Source organism: Carya illinoinensis, chromosome 10 (assembly GCF_018687715.1).
Source record: "Carya illinoinensis cultivar Pawnee chromosome 10, C.illinoinensisPawnee_v1, whole genome shotgun sequence".
In the NCBI taxonomy this organism is placed as follows: domain Eukaryota; kingdom Viridiplantae; phylum Streptophyta; class Magnoliopsida; order Fagales; family Juglandaceae; genus Carya; species Carya illinoinensis.
This window is the reverse complement of record NC_056761.1, coordinates 4,819,413-4,834,937: the sequence shown is the minus strand read 5'-3', so window position 1 is coordinate 4,834,937 and position 15,525 is coordinate 4,819,413. Positions and strand designations below refer to the sequence as shown.

Sequence of the window (15,525 nt, the reverse complement as noted above, 5' to 3'; positions counted from 1 at the left end):
ACTCTACGATTATATGTAATATTACTCTTTGCTTAGTGGATGCCTCTATTTTTTTTGTTAAGTAATGTTATTCATCATCCTTTCATCATTTCATGATGTGATATTAGATAATTAGAGACTATTTATTATATTTTATTTATAAATTTATAATTTAATATCATATTATGAAATGATCAGAGGAAGATAAAAAAATGAATGATAAAAAAATATTTATTTATTTATTTTGGCCTTTGTTTTTTGCTTCGGTCCGAACAGGATTTTTGCTTCGGTTGAGGTACATTCGTAAATATATGGAAAAATATAATTGCAAGCACAATTGTGCACTAATCTGTGCACCAATATGATGTAATTGGTCAAAAAGTAGATTTTATTGAAAACAGTATTAATTTAAATTTTAAGTATGAATAAATTAGTATTGGTACACAGATTAGTGCGCAACTATGTTTATATGTAGTAAAATTCTAAATATATTGCAGAATAATAATAATAATTGGGAAAATGTCGAGTCCAAATTACTTGGGCCTTCGTGGGAAGCCCATCTCATTAATTTCCTGCTGCCTGAGCAAAACGGACACGCGATCGAGTTCCTCAGCTGTCTAGCTCAGAAGTGCGTTTGCGAGGATTAGGGTTTCAATACTGAGCTACAATGTCCGATTACGCCTCGCCTGAGAACGAAGGATCCGAGCCCGGAGGCCTAGATGCCCGCGACTCGTATCAGAAGGTCCTTCTATTCCAACCGTCCAATGTTATTTTTTTTTTCCTATCCTATTGCTTAACTCTGTGTAACGTTATAACTTCTTCTTCTTCTTCTTCTTCTTCTTTTTTTTCCCCGAGGTTCTAGCATAGCATATGATCCTAAGTACAATTTTTATTTTTGGCACTGTTTTTCGATGGTATATGTTTTGTCTCGTGTGGTTATAATTTTTCGGCAGATGTTTCCGTGTATGATTTTGGTTTCTCTGATAATCTGGGAGGTGAGCGTAAACAGATGCTGGTTTCGAATCTGATTCTATGAAAGGAAATTAACTAGCGTTTGAGGGTTTAACTTTTCTCAACTGAGCAAAAAATTAGGCCTAGATGGTGAATTGATTTGCATATGTATGTGCGCGTGCCTGTGCACTTGTGAAGACCGCGTATGCCGTCTTTGCTGCGTCCATATGGCAATGGTTAGACATATAATACCCTCATATGCAAGTATATACGGAAGCAGAAATAAAGCACACATGACTTGCTGTGCAAAGCAATGAGGAATGGTTCATTTTCTTCGGGATGCCTGATCAGATTATTAAATCAATCACTTCTATGTATTTTTCATGGAAAGTGATTTGTATCCAATTGGTCCTCGTGATCTAAGATTTTTGCAAGTTTTCTTGCTTTGTTGTGGTGGTGGTGGTCATTTGTGAATCTGTGATGACAGTGTTCCAGCTGGACACATATTCTCCATATTTTATATCCCTTGCTTAGTAGTCTTTTATTACGATTGTTGGTCAAATGACTGACTAGTGTGAAATTACTTTCAGCACAATTCACGTGGATCAGATCATGAGAGATCAAGGATCAGAGATAAAAATCAGTATAGGGAAAAAGATGAAGATCGCCATCACAGGAACTACAAGGATAGAAGTTCAAAAGATGATAACAGAGGTGGCAAGTATGATGATTATGACCGCCATCAAAGTGGCCATTATAACAGGTACTATATTCCCTCTGATTTTGTTCATTTAAGGCATATCACAAGTTTGCCATTGTTAGTTACACAACATATAAGTTATTGTATCTTGTCGTCATTTCTTGACCAATGTTGCTCATCGGAACATATTGCTCATAATTTTTTATTTTTTATTTTTGTCTCTTTTTCAGTTCCTAACTAGTTGTTCCTCATGCATTTATCCTGTGTACTTGAGCTACACCCTTTGCAATGATTAATAAAGTCTTTGATTCCTTATTAAAACAAAGTTAAACTTGTTCTGAAATCTGTATTCTTATTTGCAAATATCACACTTCCCTGTTGTAGAAACCATTATTCTGATCGAGAAAGAGAAAGGAGGCATAGACGTAGATCGCGTTCCCGTTCCAGGGATGGATCTAGGAATGAATCTAGATCGCACTCTCGTTCCCGTTCTCATTCAGAAAGGTATGCAACATCATTGTTGGATTTTTCAGATTATTTTCTTGTTCTGCTTCAGTTTTCTCCAATTAACTATTGATGTTGCTCTCCTTTCTGATTATTCTGTGAATCTTTCTCTCCTTTTTTTTATAAGGAATCTCTCTGTATCCTTAATAAACTGATGCATCCAATGTAGAACTACCTTTTTTTTTTTTTTTTTGGTATCGATAAACAAAATTTTATTGAGAATAAAGTAGACAAAGGCCCGAGTATATGGGACATATACAAGAGTGTCGCCTATATATGTGAGTTTAGCGACACAAGGAAGTGATGAAAAGACATTAACTACTTATCCCTTGCTTGGCCTAGTTAGGAAGAATTCCTATTCCTAAGCATCTCACTTATTTCCTATTCAATTTGAATTCAGAGGTTGTTTGGATAGTGAGATTAGATGAGATGATTTTAGATGGAAGTTGAAAGTTGAATAAAATATTATTATAATATTATTTTTTAATATTATTATTGTTCTGAGATTTGAAAAGGTTGAATTGGGATTTGAAAAAGTTCAATTGTTTATTATATTTTATATAGGAATTTGGAAAAGTAAGTAATGATGAGATGAGATGAGATGAGAGTGTTTCTCAATCCAAACGGCCTCTCAAAGTACTAGTTTATCTATCAAGCTAGTGGATAAGGGAAAAAAGGATGAGTGTGGTTACTGCCTGTTCGTGCCAACCGCCTCTAGATCTTCTTTGATTGAGGAAATGGTTTTTTTAGAAGTTTAAAACTAATGAGCTACTTTTGTATGTTACACGTGAAAATATACTACTGATTGGTTTATAATCTCTGAAGTTCTAGTTTACACTTTACTTTCTTCCCACCATACATAATTCTCAAACCTTTATAATTTCTTTATTTTTTTTATAAGAAAAATTTTTATTAACAGAAGTAAAGAGGCAAATAATTTCTCAATAACATCCCAAGAAGATTTTTTCCTCACAAGCTTCACCATGGAAATTCTCTCATTGGCACACCCTATGTAACACCCCGTTCCCCTAGGATAGAGACGTTACTAACATACATGACAAAATGCCCGGTAAAGAGACTCATTACTCTGAAATACCTCATTTATTGAAAAAAAAAAACTTAATTGAAAGGATATAAATAGTCTTGAAACTTGAAACTGAATAAAGCAAAACATGAGCTAGTCTTAAACAAGACTAGTTATTGAAATGACATAAAAGAAAACTTAATCCTTGTGTAAATGACACTTATTCATCTCGTCATTCTAAAACTACTCCTGGCCATCCAACTCTCATCATCATAATCGCCATCTGTGACAATCAACATAGAAGAAAACAAAAAGACAAACAACAACAAAAAATGAGTCGAATACTCAGTAAATAGTACATCATACCGTAAAATACCATCTAGCTTAGCATAAATTTGATTTTTAAAGCCTTATCATAACTTTCATATAACATTCTTAGATTAACATGAGCGGAAACATTCATAATCATGGCAAACATGAAGCGTGAATGCATGAGTAACTTGTTTATCTTGAATTATACTAATTTCATGGTGAACCACGCTTGAGTCCATGGCAGCACATAACTTGTCATGTAGTGAAACATACTTGAGTTCGTGTTTCACTTAACTTGCATAACATGGAGTGAAATATGCTTGAGTCCGTGTTTCACTTATCTTGTATAACAGGGAGTGAAACACGCTTGAGTCCATGTTCCACTTATCTTGCATGACATGGAGTGAAACACGCTTGAGTCCGTGTTTCACTTAACTTGTGGTAACCACGCTTGAGTCCGTGGTACCGTCTTAGCATAACTTGTGGTAAACACGCTTGGGTCCGTGTTACCTTAAAAATGTTTATCTTTCTTAATGCATGCTAATTTTCTTGGACTTCATAGACTTTTCTAGCATGGCATATTCTTGTACATGGCATGGCATAACATGATATATTCTTGTACATGGTATAGCATAGCATGACATGGCCTAACATGATTTAATCATTTTTTGAAATTTCATGGCATGCATGATCTGAGAACTACATGAACATGTCATACATGATCTGGCTATTTATTACATGGCAAACTTGACTTAAGTTATTGCATGAACAATACATGGCATACATGGTCTAAGTACTACATGAATGAAGCATGCATGATCTGGCTACTTTAATTCAAAGCATACTTATCTTAAATTATTATATGATCATATCATGACTTCCATGTGATTTTAGTAACATTCAATCCATCAATCAACAATCCATAATAGCATACATATATAGGCTTACTTTCATGTAAATCATTGTAATTCATAGAAGTTCGTGAAAGCAATCTAACCTTGACTTGGCTCTTAGCGCAACGTAGATAACCATCAAAACCATATCATATTATCATACCCAGTTATAATATTTACATTACACATACATTTATATGATCATACTATTTACCTCTTAGCGCTGCTTCCGAAAACTCACTTCGTAACTCATGACCTATACAAGGTGCTAGACGTTACTAAACTTTCTATAAAACGTGCCGTAGTAATCTAATTACTTAAAATATTAACATAGAGATAATTTAATAAATATTCAAATAAAAAGATTACATAAGCTAATATCATTCCAAAACTCATATCATAATACTTAATATTCGTGCAAGCAAATAACTTAATAATTTTATAATAAAAACTAGTTAAAGGTTAATTGGAATATGAACTATGATAATAAGCTGAACAATATAATAGAATACTTTAAAGGTATGCTTAAAAGCCCTTAAATGTTTTCCATAAAAACAAGTCTGACTAATATATTTATTTAAGTAAAACAGAATGCTAATTTATAAAAAAAACAACCTGCTTTAAATAATAAATATTTTCTAAAAATAGAACAGTAAAACAAGCCTACCCAAATTAAACAAGCCCAGTTAAAAACTAAGTCTAATAGGTTTATTATAAAAAAAAACTAGGCCCAACACCCTTAAAAGGAAAACTCTTGGTTAAAAGGCTTAAAGCTCAAAGGCTATAGTAATAAAAGAATCTGGTTACGTTCAGGAGGGTATAAGCTAAGGGTCAAAGGGTTTACAAGTAATTATGGAAGCAATGAAGAGGCTTTTTGGGAAGTCTGGAACAAAACAATTAAAATGAAGCACTAAAGTTACCGGAAGTGGCTCCCATGCGCAACACTGGAAGTCTGAAACCCAAAATAAAGACAGAAACAAATGGCCGTGAGATGTTTACCGAGAGGAAGCTGAGGCAATGATGGCTTTGGGTGGCTGGGAGTGACCAGCGATGCCATTGGCCTTCTTGGAAAGATGGTGTGATACAGTAGAGAGAGAGAGAGAGAGAGAGAGAGAGAGAGAGAGAGAGAGAGAGAGAGAGAGAGAGAGAGAGAGAGAGAGAGAGAGAGAGAGAGAGAGAGAGAGAGAGAGAGTCTGTAATACCGAAACAAGGAATGGAGGGAGAGAGAAGATTCCTTCGTGGGCTTACTGGAAAGGAGTGGGTTTGTCGGAGGTGAATTGGCCGGCGATTTCTGTGGCTAATGGTGGTTCTCTGGCATCCTGGTGGTTGGCTGAGGGTGCAGGAAAAACAGTCCTTAAGCGTGAGTTTTCTTCAAACCGTGTAACCCAGATTTTTGTGTGAAGAGTCTGAGTGTATTGTGGGATTTTATGGAGAAGGGTTTCTTATTTACGTGGGTCTTCATGAGTTTAGATAGGATCTGATTTGAGTGTTGTTCTGATCTAAGAATCTTTTTTAAAAGAATTTTAAACCTATCCGATAATAACAAAGAATACAAGATAAAGGAACCTACTTTAAAACCCTAACTAATCTGGTTTATTATCTCATTTAACAAATAAATAATTATAAGCAACTGAAGATAAATAAGTAAATAATAAAATGAATAAATAAAATAATAACATAAATAAATAAATTCTAACTAAATTAAAACTGAAGTCTTATTCTAGGTTTGTATGTTACACCCTAAGAGTCTGGAAAGTGCACTGGATAATTTATTCGCTCTCACTCTTCTCCCCTCCCTGCTGTCCATGTGCATGCCCTTCCATGAATTATATTCCTGAGAATGTACATAAAATGCTTTATTTGTGAGTTTTCTTGGCATCTCTGCCTCATTAATTGTCCTAGCCTGATCCCCCCATTACTAGCTTTTGTTGAGTCTTGTGTGTTTTTAAGGTCTGTTGAATTTTGGAAAAGCTGTTGTTTAATTTGGGCCTATGACTGTATCACTTCCTGCTGTCTTGCTGACTGTCATTTATGTCTTCAGCAAAAGGACAAGTGGTTTTGACATGGCACCACCCGCTGCTTCTGTGCTACCTGGTGCAGCTGTTCCAGGTTTGCATCTAAACTCTTTTAAGTACAAATACTGAATCCTATCAAATAGTAATGTATAGCAGGCCTTTTTGTTAAGATTCTCGTTGCATTTTCATTTTGCAGTATTCGCTGCACTTGTCTGTAGTTTAGACTTGTTTGTGGCCTTTTTATTAAATGATTTTCTAATAATTTACTATGGAAACTGAGAACCATAATTGTGTTCTTTGGCTGTTGTGTGTGGTCTTTTGTTTGCGTTTCGTGATTGTGGTGTGGAAGGCAATGTTGGACTCCATGTCCCACTGTGCTACCACACGACGTGACAGCCGTAGAGCTTATGTTCAATGGAGAACCAATGCACCAATTAGCTGGATGTTGTTCGCCTTCCACCGGCAACAGTTGCCATTTGGTAGACCACAAATATTTCCATATCATCAGCAATGAGGGATTTCATTTCTTACTTTGTTGTTTGATGGTATATTTAGGTATGGTAGGTTTCTTTTCTTGTCCTATTTATTATGAGATGCAGAGTATTGGCTTTTAGTTGTGTTACTTCTAAAAAACGTCTTGCAACGAAATTTAATCTGTCATCTACATTAGTCATTCTTCAGTATTTACTTGCTTCTTTTCTGGCAATAATGTAGTTCAACCACCAGTTGTTTCTCAATCAATGCCAGGAATGATACATAACATGTTACCTTTTGGGACACAGGTATGTGTTTTTGCAAGCATCGGTCTTTTATTTCTTCTGCATGGTTTGTGATTATTTTTTATCTCTAAATTATATATCATTTATATATTACAGCTGGGAGCTCTTCCTCTAATGCCAGCCCAAGCCATGACCCAGCAGGTAAATGTTTAAGGCCCTCTTCCCTCCAGTTATGCTATATCAGTGAGGATTTCTCATGGAATTTTTCTGGTGTATTTCGTTCTTACAGGCTACAAGACATGCTCGACGAGTATATGTTGGTGGGCTTCCCCCCCTGGCCAATGAGCAGGTTTTTATTTATTTATTTTCTGTCTTTTGCCTTGTGATCAACTTTCTCAGGCATTGTTGAGGCTTCTGTTTCCCAGTTTGTCATGTTTTCTGTTATGCATGGTATCTTGGTTCTTTATATATCCTTCTTTACTCCCTTTATTCTTCAATATTTTGTGACTTTGAGTTTAAGCTTTGACCTGTGCTTTTAGTTTTGTTTTGCTCTTATCTGAGAAATTTTGTACGTATATATTGCATTCATCTTTTAGCTGATGAAGAACCATCAATTAACCCAAGATATTACCATAAAAGATGTTACCTAAATTTTATTTCTGACCTATCAGTCCACTTCAAAAAAATGAAAGAAAAACAAACTGACAAAAAAATAAGTGGCTGAAAGAGAAACAAATCAGAGCTTGGCCTAGTTGGAAACGTTCGTAACCACCGGCGGTTGGCCAACATTCTTGGATGCAAGGTCTCCTCACATCCCATGAAATACCTTGGCCTTCCTTTGGGGGCTTCTTTTAGGGCTAAATCTATATGGGATGAAGTGATAGAAAAGATTGAATGCAGATTGGCAGGTTCCAAGCAATTGTATTTGTGAAAAGGTGGTAGGACCACCCTAATCAAGAGCACGCTGTCCAATTTACCCACTCACTTCTTATCTTTGATTCAAATCCCGGCTAGTGTGGCGATTTGAATTGAGAACTCCAACGTGATTTCCTTTGGAGTAGGTTGGGGGATGAGTTTAAGGAACCGTTTGCATAGTAAAAGTGTTTCATTTCATTTCAAAATATAATAAAATACGAAGTGTGGGAGGTACAATGGGTGCATGGAGTGTGGGAGTTTGAAAGCACATACGAAGAGTTTGGGGGGTGTTTGCTCGACATACTAGAATTGTGATGGGTGATGGATCTAAAATAAAATTCTGGCATGATCTATGGTGTGGAGATCGAGCTCTTGAGGACATATTTCCTACAATTTTCAGGATTGCGTGTGAACAAGAAGCGTCTGTTGTGGATCTCATGGAGATGTCTAGTGGCTCAATCCAATGGAATGTGAATTTTATGAGGGTGGCTCATGATTGGGAAATTGACAGTTTTGCTGACTTTTTCAGAACCTTGTATGCCATGAGATTGAGCACGCAGGGAATTGATAAGTTGTTGTGGACACCCACTAGAAAAGGTGCTTTCTCTGTCCGCTTCTTCTGTAAGACCCTCATCAATGCGCAACATAATAGTTTCCATGGAGAAGTATTTGGAGAAACAAGGCGCCTCTTAAGGCAAACTTTTTCACTTGGACAGCTTCACTGGGAAAGATTTTGCCTATGGATAATCTACAAAAACTTTGGGTGATTGTTGTGGATTGGTGTTGTATGTGCAGAAAGAATGGTGAGCCTGTAGATCATCTTCTACTGCATTGTGAGGTTGCTAGATCACTATGGCATGATGTCTTTATAAGGTTGGAGTTGGCCTGGGTTATGCCTGCGACGGTGGTTGAGCTTTTGGCCAGTTGGAAGAATTTGGACGGAATTCCACCAATCTCAGCCGTGTGGAAGATGGTTCCTATGCGTATTCTTTGGTGCCTATGAAAGGAACGAAACGATCGGATTTTTAAAGATAAGGAGCGAACGTTGGAGGAGATTTGGTTGTTCCTTGTTAAAACTTTGTTCTTATGGGCAAGTGTTGTAGATTGTAATGGAAGATGATACTGTTGTGGTGCATTTGGTTGGAACGGAATGCGCGGTGCTTCAAAGATAGGGAGTGCACTATGGCGGAGCTTCAGAATTTTTTCTTACACACGCTACTGCTCTGGTTTTCAGCCATTGTGCTTAATGGAACCAATATTCATGACTTTTTATCTTTAATTTAGCGCTTTTAGAATGTATTTAGGCGTTTCTTCTATATAGTCCCCGTGTACATAGGCTATGCCTATTTCATTCACTTCAATAAAATTTACCTCTTACTTTTGGATTGTAATGGTTTAAATTTTCATGATTTTCTTGTTTCTATCTCTTCCTCTTAGGTAGGTGTAAACTCGTGTATACCCCGGGTGTACTTGTGCTATACCTATTCTCATTAATATAAATATCTTTTTTATATAAAAAAAAGATATTGCCATTTTGGTTCTTAGAACTCAAAGATTATTCTTTTCTTTCCCCTCTTTTCTCTTGGACTCTTTATTTACATTTGTTTATTTACTCACAATCATTTATTTCCATAAACATGTTATGGTGAGAATGGTAATTCATCTACATTTGCAGGATCCCTGATGTTGCTAATGTATTAGATAACTTGTTAGTTCCATGGTCACATGGCTGCAGTTACTTCTTTTCCAATTTTCACCTCTTATACATTGTATCCATCAAAATAATTGTTTTGAGAGTTTCTCTGAAATAATTTTTTATTTTTTGAACAGACAATTGCAACTTTCTTTAGCCAAATCATGGCTGCAATTGGTGGAAATTCTGCTGGTCAAGGTAGTCATGTAACCAAAAACATTTCCCATCTGTTTTTTTGTGCAATGCACGGTTCAGTATTCAACTTTCTAGCAGATAGTGGATATGTATTTTTCACTTGTTTTATTCAATTGTTTTGCATAATCCAAATTTGTAGGTGATGCAGTAGTCAATGTCTACATTAATCATGAAAAGAAGTTTGCATTTGTGGAGATGAGAACTGTTGAAGAAGCAAGTAATGCAATGGCATTAGATGGGATTATATTTGAGGCATGCCAATCTGAAACTTGCTCTCTTTTTTTTTTTCCTATTTATTTTCATAAGGGGAATGGTTACTTTAGTAGTTGAAAATGAAAAAAATGAATGTGAGAATGTAATAAGAAGAATATGCAGTAAACAAATGAGAAGATGTAGTTATTTGAACTGCACTGTGTATTGACTCAAATGACAGTGCTAGATGACATATTCCTCATTTGACATGCTTCTTGTGATCATACAAGGGGGTTGCTGTGAGGGTGCGAAGGCCTACAGACTACAACCCTGCATTAGCTGCAGCACTTGGTCCTAGCCAACCAAGTCCTCACCTTAACTTAGCGGCTGCTGGGCTTACACCAGGGTATGCTGGCTCTATTAGTTAACTCATTTTGGACACACGCACTTTATATTTTCTATGTAAATGGATATGTTGTAACATTGAGTTGAAGAGGTTACCTTTGGTGTGCTAATTCGGGATCTGATCGCAGTGTAATTGGTGGAGCAGAGGGACCTGACCGTATTTTTGTTGGTGGGCTACCATACTACTTTACTGAAGTGCAGATTAGGGAATTGCTGCAGACTTTTGGGTATGGGGCTTAAATTACTACCCGTGTATGCAATTTTCTTGTTAAAACCTCGTCGTTTTTTCTTCCTATCCCTTTTCCACCCATAGGTCTAACCCTGTAATCAATTAAATTTCAAATGGTGCACTCGGCCTGTCACAGACCTCTTCGTGGGTTTGATCTTGTTAAGGATAAAGACACAGGAAACTCAAAAGGATATGGTTTCTGCGTGTATCAGGTAAATGAAGTTAACATTTGAAATCTCCAGATCTATGAATGCTTGTCTTTTGGATAAGTGTGTTTGGACTTGATGGCTAATCTTTTCAGTTTTTTTAACAACTAATATGGTTGATTCATGGCAATTTTTATCTCGTCTTTAGCATATATAAACCATATTATAATTCTGGAGGATTCTTCCTTCTGAAAACTGGTCAGCTAATGTACAAGAACTCCAGGATCCAGCTGTGACAGACATTGCTTGTGCTGCTCTTAGTGGATTGAAAATGGGTGATAAAATCCTAACAGTCAGGCGTGCTACTGCAAGGTTTGATTTCTTCAATCAAATGAGTCTCAGAATTATATGAAATTCCCAGTCTTTACCAATATCATTTTGCCTTTTCTCTTTTATAGTTTTAATCTTATTGGAACTCGTTTGTTTTTGTTCCTCTATCAGTACAGGGAGTTTAGTAACATTCTTTTTGTAAAAAAGTTTTTCCTTTTGTGTATTGATTCAAATTGAATTGAGTAGGGAAAAATGTCAGAACTAGTAATGCATAAATTTTTGCATTCAGTTTATTCTGTGTGCGTCTCATTTTCATGGTTGTAAATAGATAGCTTGGGTGCAAAAAACTAAAGTCCGATGAGATTCTTATATTCCAACCAAGAAGTAATAATGCATCTCGTAGAAGTTCCTTTGATGCTTGAAGAGTTGGGCTCTCTACCAAAAAAAAAGGAGTTGGGCTCTCTCTTCTTTATTTATATGACATATTATTTAATATTTAATATATGACATATTACCTATCAAAAAAATATTTACTGAAGGTATGATAGATGTGTACTTGTCAAAAAAAAGAAAGATATGATAGATGTGTAAATCTTGCAATGACTTGAAGGCAAGGATTTCTCTGTCAAATATTGACATGTTTCCTTATAAAAAAAATATATTGACATGTTTAATTATGAACCCATTTCATTAGATGTCACTTTGTTGTGTTGGATTTTCACAGTGCGGGGCAGTCCAAAACAGAACAGGAAATGATCTTAGCGCAGGCACAACAGCATATAGCTATGCAAGTAAACCTCACATCTGTGTGCCTCCTGATTATGTATTAAATCTCATTCATCTACCTTCTTGACTTAATCGACGTTGTCTCACAGAAAATGGCTTTGTTGACTGGTGACGTGAACCTTCCTGGAGTTGGGATGGCACCTATAACAAATGCAGAGACTCTGACTAAAGTCTTATGTTTGACTGAGGTTGTATCAGTTTTTAGTATAACCTAACCACCGGTTTTACGGTCTTTTTCTTTTTCTATTGGCTTTCAATATTTGTTGTTGCCAACAATAGGATTAAAGGATGTAGACAATTGTTCTGCTTATATAGTTTGGTTAGACTGTTTATGTTTAGAGGTCCAAGTTTTTATTTCATCAGTTCTTTTCCCCTTTTATATCCTGGTTATTAATTGTGGTACCTAACTGATTGCAAGTAATTGATTTTTTCCTCCCCTAATGATAAAGGCGGTAACTGTGGATCAACTGAACGATGATCAAGAGTACGAAGAAATATCAGAAGACATGCGAGATGAATGTAGCAAATTTGGTATGCATGTCAATTATCTCCCAATAATTTATTTATGCTTGTAGTTAAAAATCTTGTGTCTAAAACACTCTAGAACGAAAAGTAAAAAGGAAATTGAGTAAGTTGTGAATTGTCATCGCAAGACCAAAAGGCCAGGCCCATGAGATACTTTTTTTATTTTATTTTATCAGTAAATAAGAAATTTTATGGATAATAGGCGAAGCCAAGAGGCCCATGAGATACATGAAAGGTATTAAAAAAAATTGCAACCATGGCTTTCTCTCTGTGTTTCCCTGTCTCCCCCTCAGACAGTTAAGCACGCTCTCAAAATCTAATCCCTTGCACTAAAGCTGGACTGTCTATGATTATAATCCTGGATGACCTATATCACCCCTATTCTTGCATCTTGCTACCACAAAAGAAAAGAAATATACTTATGTCATATGCTGTTGCAAAGCAAACTGAACCTCTGAAGAGTGATGAATATATTTCTGGTTTGTGGTTTTACTGTCATTAAAGAGTAAATAGAAACTTTCTTTTTGTGGAATGATAGGAACTTTGGTGGACATAACTATTCCTCGTCCAAGTCAAAACGGAGAACAGATACCAGGTGTTGGAAAGGTATTCGGTTATGATTTTGCCTTAGTGCTTGGGTTTTTGCTTGAAGATAGTGCGCTTAATGTTTAGAGTAATGCTGCTCATTATCTTTTTTACTATTATCTTCCTACATCCCATGACGTGATATTAAATAATTAGAGACTATTTGTTATGTTTCACTCATGGACTATGACTATTAGACACACTATTGCTAATTGGAAAATTCTATACATTATATTACCATTTTACTTGCATTCTATTAAGTAAGATGTGGCATATTTACTACTATTGAATGGTCATTTATTACATATTTCTATATCATCAAATGGTGATAAATGCGCCACATCATATATATAGTGAGATGCAAGTGGGATGGTAGTGTGGTGTATAGCATTACTCAAAACATTTTTAAATCAGGCATCTTTGCATATTGGTTGGTACAGTACATTAGTTATGCCATGCTTGGTTAATTGCGTGCTGAAAGCAATGTCAGCATCAACCAGCTTTGTTGATTGCGTGATGGAATACAATAGATGCTGAGTTTTGCTATATATAAGTACAATCGCGCACTAATCTGTGTATCAATACTGATTTATTCATACTTAAAATTTAGATTAATACTGTTTTTAATAAAATTTACTTTTTTACCAATCACATCGTATTGGTGCACAGATTATTGCACAATTGTGCTTGCAATTATATTTTTCCATAGATGCTACTGCATCATACATGTCTTGATCACGAGAACAAGTGTGGCTGTATGGTGGCTTTCTTTTGAGTGGCAATGCATATTTGTTTGTTTGTTTGTTTGTTTGTTTTTAACAGTGGTCTTCCTTGTCTCCTATAAGTATAGATACGAGCAAATTTGTAGAAATTTGATGGTCCAACTTGCAGGTCTTCTTGGAATATTCTGATATTGCTGGCTGTGCCACTGCAAGGAATGCACTTAATGGGAGGAAATTTGGAGGCAACGTGGTGAATGCCTTCTATTATCCAGAAGACAAATATCATATCAGGGACTACGGGGCTTAAACTAGGATAATGTGCGGTAATTTACTCCTTATGTATTGACAGCATGTAGTATCTTTTTGTTTTTTTAATTTTTGGAGAGAGACAGCTTATAGCATTTGTCCTTTGCTTTTGCTTTTGTTTTTTAGTTTTTTTCTTATGGGCCCAGGCATTATCTGTACTACTTGGGCTCTGCCCTCCCTTTTCTTTTCTGGTAATTGTACGTATACATTATATATATAAGTTTATAACAAGTCAGAAGATTAGCTCCATGCTACTATGGCGTACCTTTCCGTTTTGGATTTATTTTCTGAACGCCAAAATGCAGCGTATCATTGAAGTAAGCTTATTTTTGTTTGTATTACTATTACATGCAATTTAAGGTCCCATTTGAATAAGTTTAGATGTTGAGCTGAATTGAAATGAATTGAGTTCTTTATGAATAGTATTGAGTTAAGATGATAGTGTGAGTTTTATAGAGTCTATTTAAGATGAGTTTATATGTATTTAGATGTTAAGATGCATTTAAATATACTTATAGAAAGTTGAAAAATGTTACAAGTCTTACATGTAAAGTGATGTTGAGGTGAAAAAGATTGTGGGTTAGAGCATTCAGATCCGTATCTCCATCTCCATCCCTATCCCTATAATTTAACTTAAAATTACATTTTTTCAAATTTTTTCTTAAACTTTATTCATCTTCTAAAAACTTCCCACGTCTCATTCATCCCTATTTCTATTCTATTAAATAATATTTCTCTATTTTTTTATTACTTTTTTCTCTTTTCTATTTACAATCTTAACTACTAATTCTTTTGTCTTATTATCTTTTTTTTCAAATATCAATTTCTATTAATTTTTTTTTTATAGTTTTGACTATCAAATACAGTATTTTTTTAACCGAAATTTATATTATAAAATAGTAATTTTTTTTAATTTAATTAGTGCATTTTCTAACGCGATGACCATATTTTATTATTTAGTATTCTTTATCCGTTCTTTTAATGATAATACCTAGTCACGTATTGAATATAAAATTGAAATTCATTTTTTTAACGGTAACATTTTTTGTCTTTTCTCTAACGGTAATATTTTTTATCTTTTCTCCAACGGTAACTTTTTTTGTTTTCTCTTAAACGGTAACATTTTTCGTTTTATATGTAACGGTAACTTTTTCCTCCATAAATACACATATTGCTAACATTCACACTCTCACAAACTCTTCTTTTATTTGATCTATAGAACCGAAATTCAATAGTCTCCCCTGATCTCCCACTTCTTTCATCAAATGACTCGTACTTTCTTTTCGTAAATTGTTGACATACGTATACTCTGAAGATGATAGCGATGTTGTTCTTAATGAGTAGGCCAATGGACAGTCATCGAGGCATCGTAACAATTGCCAACGTCGTAAGTTTATTC

At 35.2% G+C, this 15,525-nt stretch overlaps 1 protein-coding gene across 2 annotated transcripts; it reads left to right on the top strand.

Moving 5' to 3' along the window:
* The first annotated feature begins 550 nt into the window (after nt 1–550).
* Nucleotides 551–14,375, top strand: LOC122279210 (splicing factor U2af large subunit A-like). 2 transcript variants are annotated; one of them, XM_043089641.1, is made up of 18 exons: nt 551–721; nt 1,521–1,693; nt 2,015–2,134; nt 6,405–6,472; nt 7,093–7,160; nt 7,254–7,298; nt 7,387–7,446; nt 9,843–9,903; nt 10,040–10,152; nt 10,383–10,498; nt 10,626–10,724; nt 10,863–10,938; nt 11,156–11,244; nt 11,927–11,993; nt 12,078–12,176; nt 12,438–12,519; nt 13,052–13,119; nt 13,990–14,375. In XM_043089641.1, exons 1-18 carry the CDS (start codon nt 647–649, stop codon nt 14,125–14,127), a joined length of 1,617 nt encoding a protein of 538 aa, XP_042945575.1. In that variant the 5' UTR covers nt 551–646; the 3' UTR covers nt 14,128–14,375. The 2 variants fall into 2 exon arrangements, with proteins under 2 accessions (XP_042945575.1, XP_042945576.1); XM_043089642.1 differs by lacking the exons at nt 551–721; nt 1,521–1,693; nt 2,015–2,134; nt 6,405–6,472 and adding an exon at nt 6,771–6,933.
* The last annotated feature ends 1,150 nt before the right edge of the window (nt 14,376–15,525 follow it).

Excerpts from the sequence above, each read along its gene's own strand:
- LOC122279210 (XM_043089641.1), top strand. The coding sequence starts at position 647 with ATGTCCGATTACGCCTCGCCTGAGAACGAAGGATCCGAGCCCGGAGGC. Across the intron at positions 7,299-7,386 it reads CCCAAGCCATGACCCAGCAG|GCTACAAGACATGCTCGACG; the intron begins GTAAATGTTTAA and ends TCGTTCTTACAG. Across the intron at positions 12,177-12,437 it reads AAGTCTTATGTTTGACTGAG|GCGGTAACTGTGGATCAACT; the intron begins GTTGTATCAGTT and ends CTAATGATAAAG.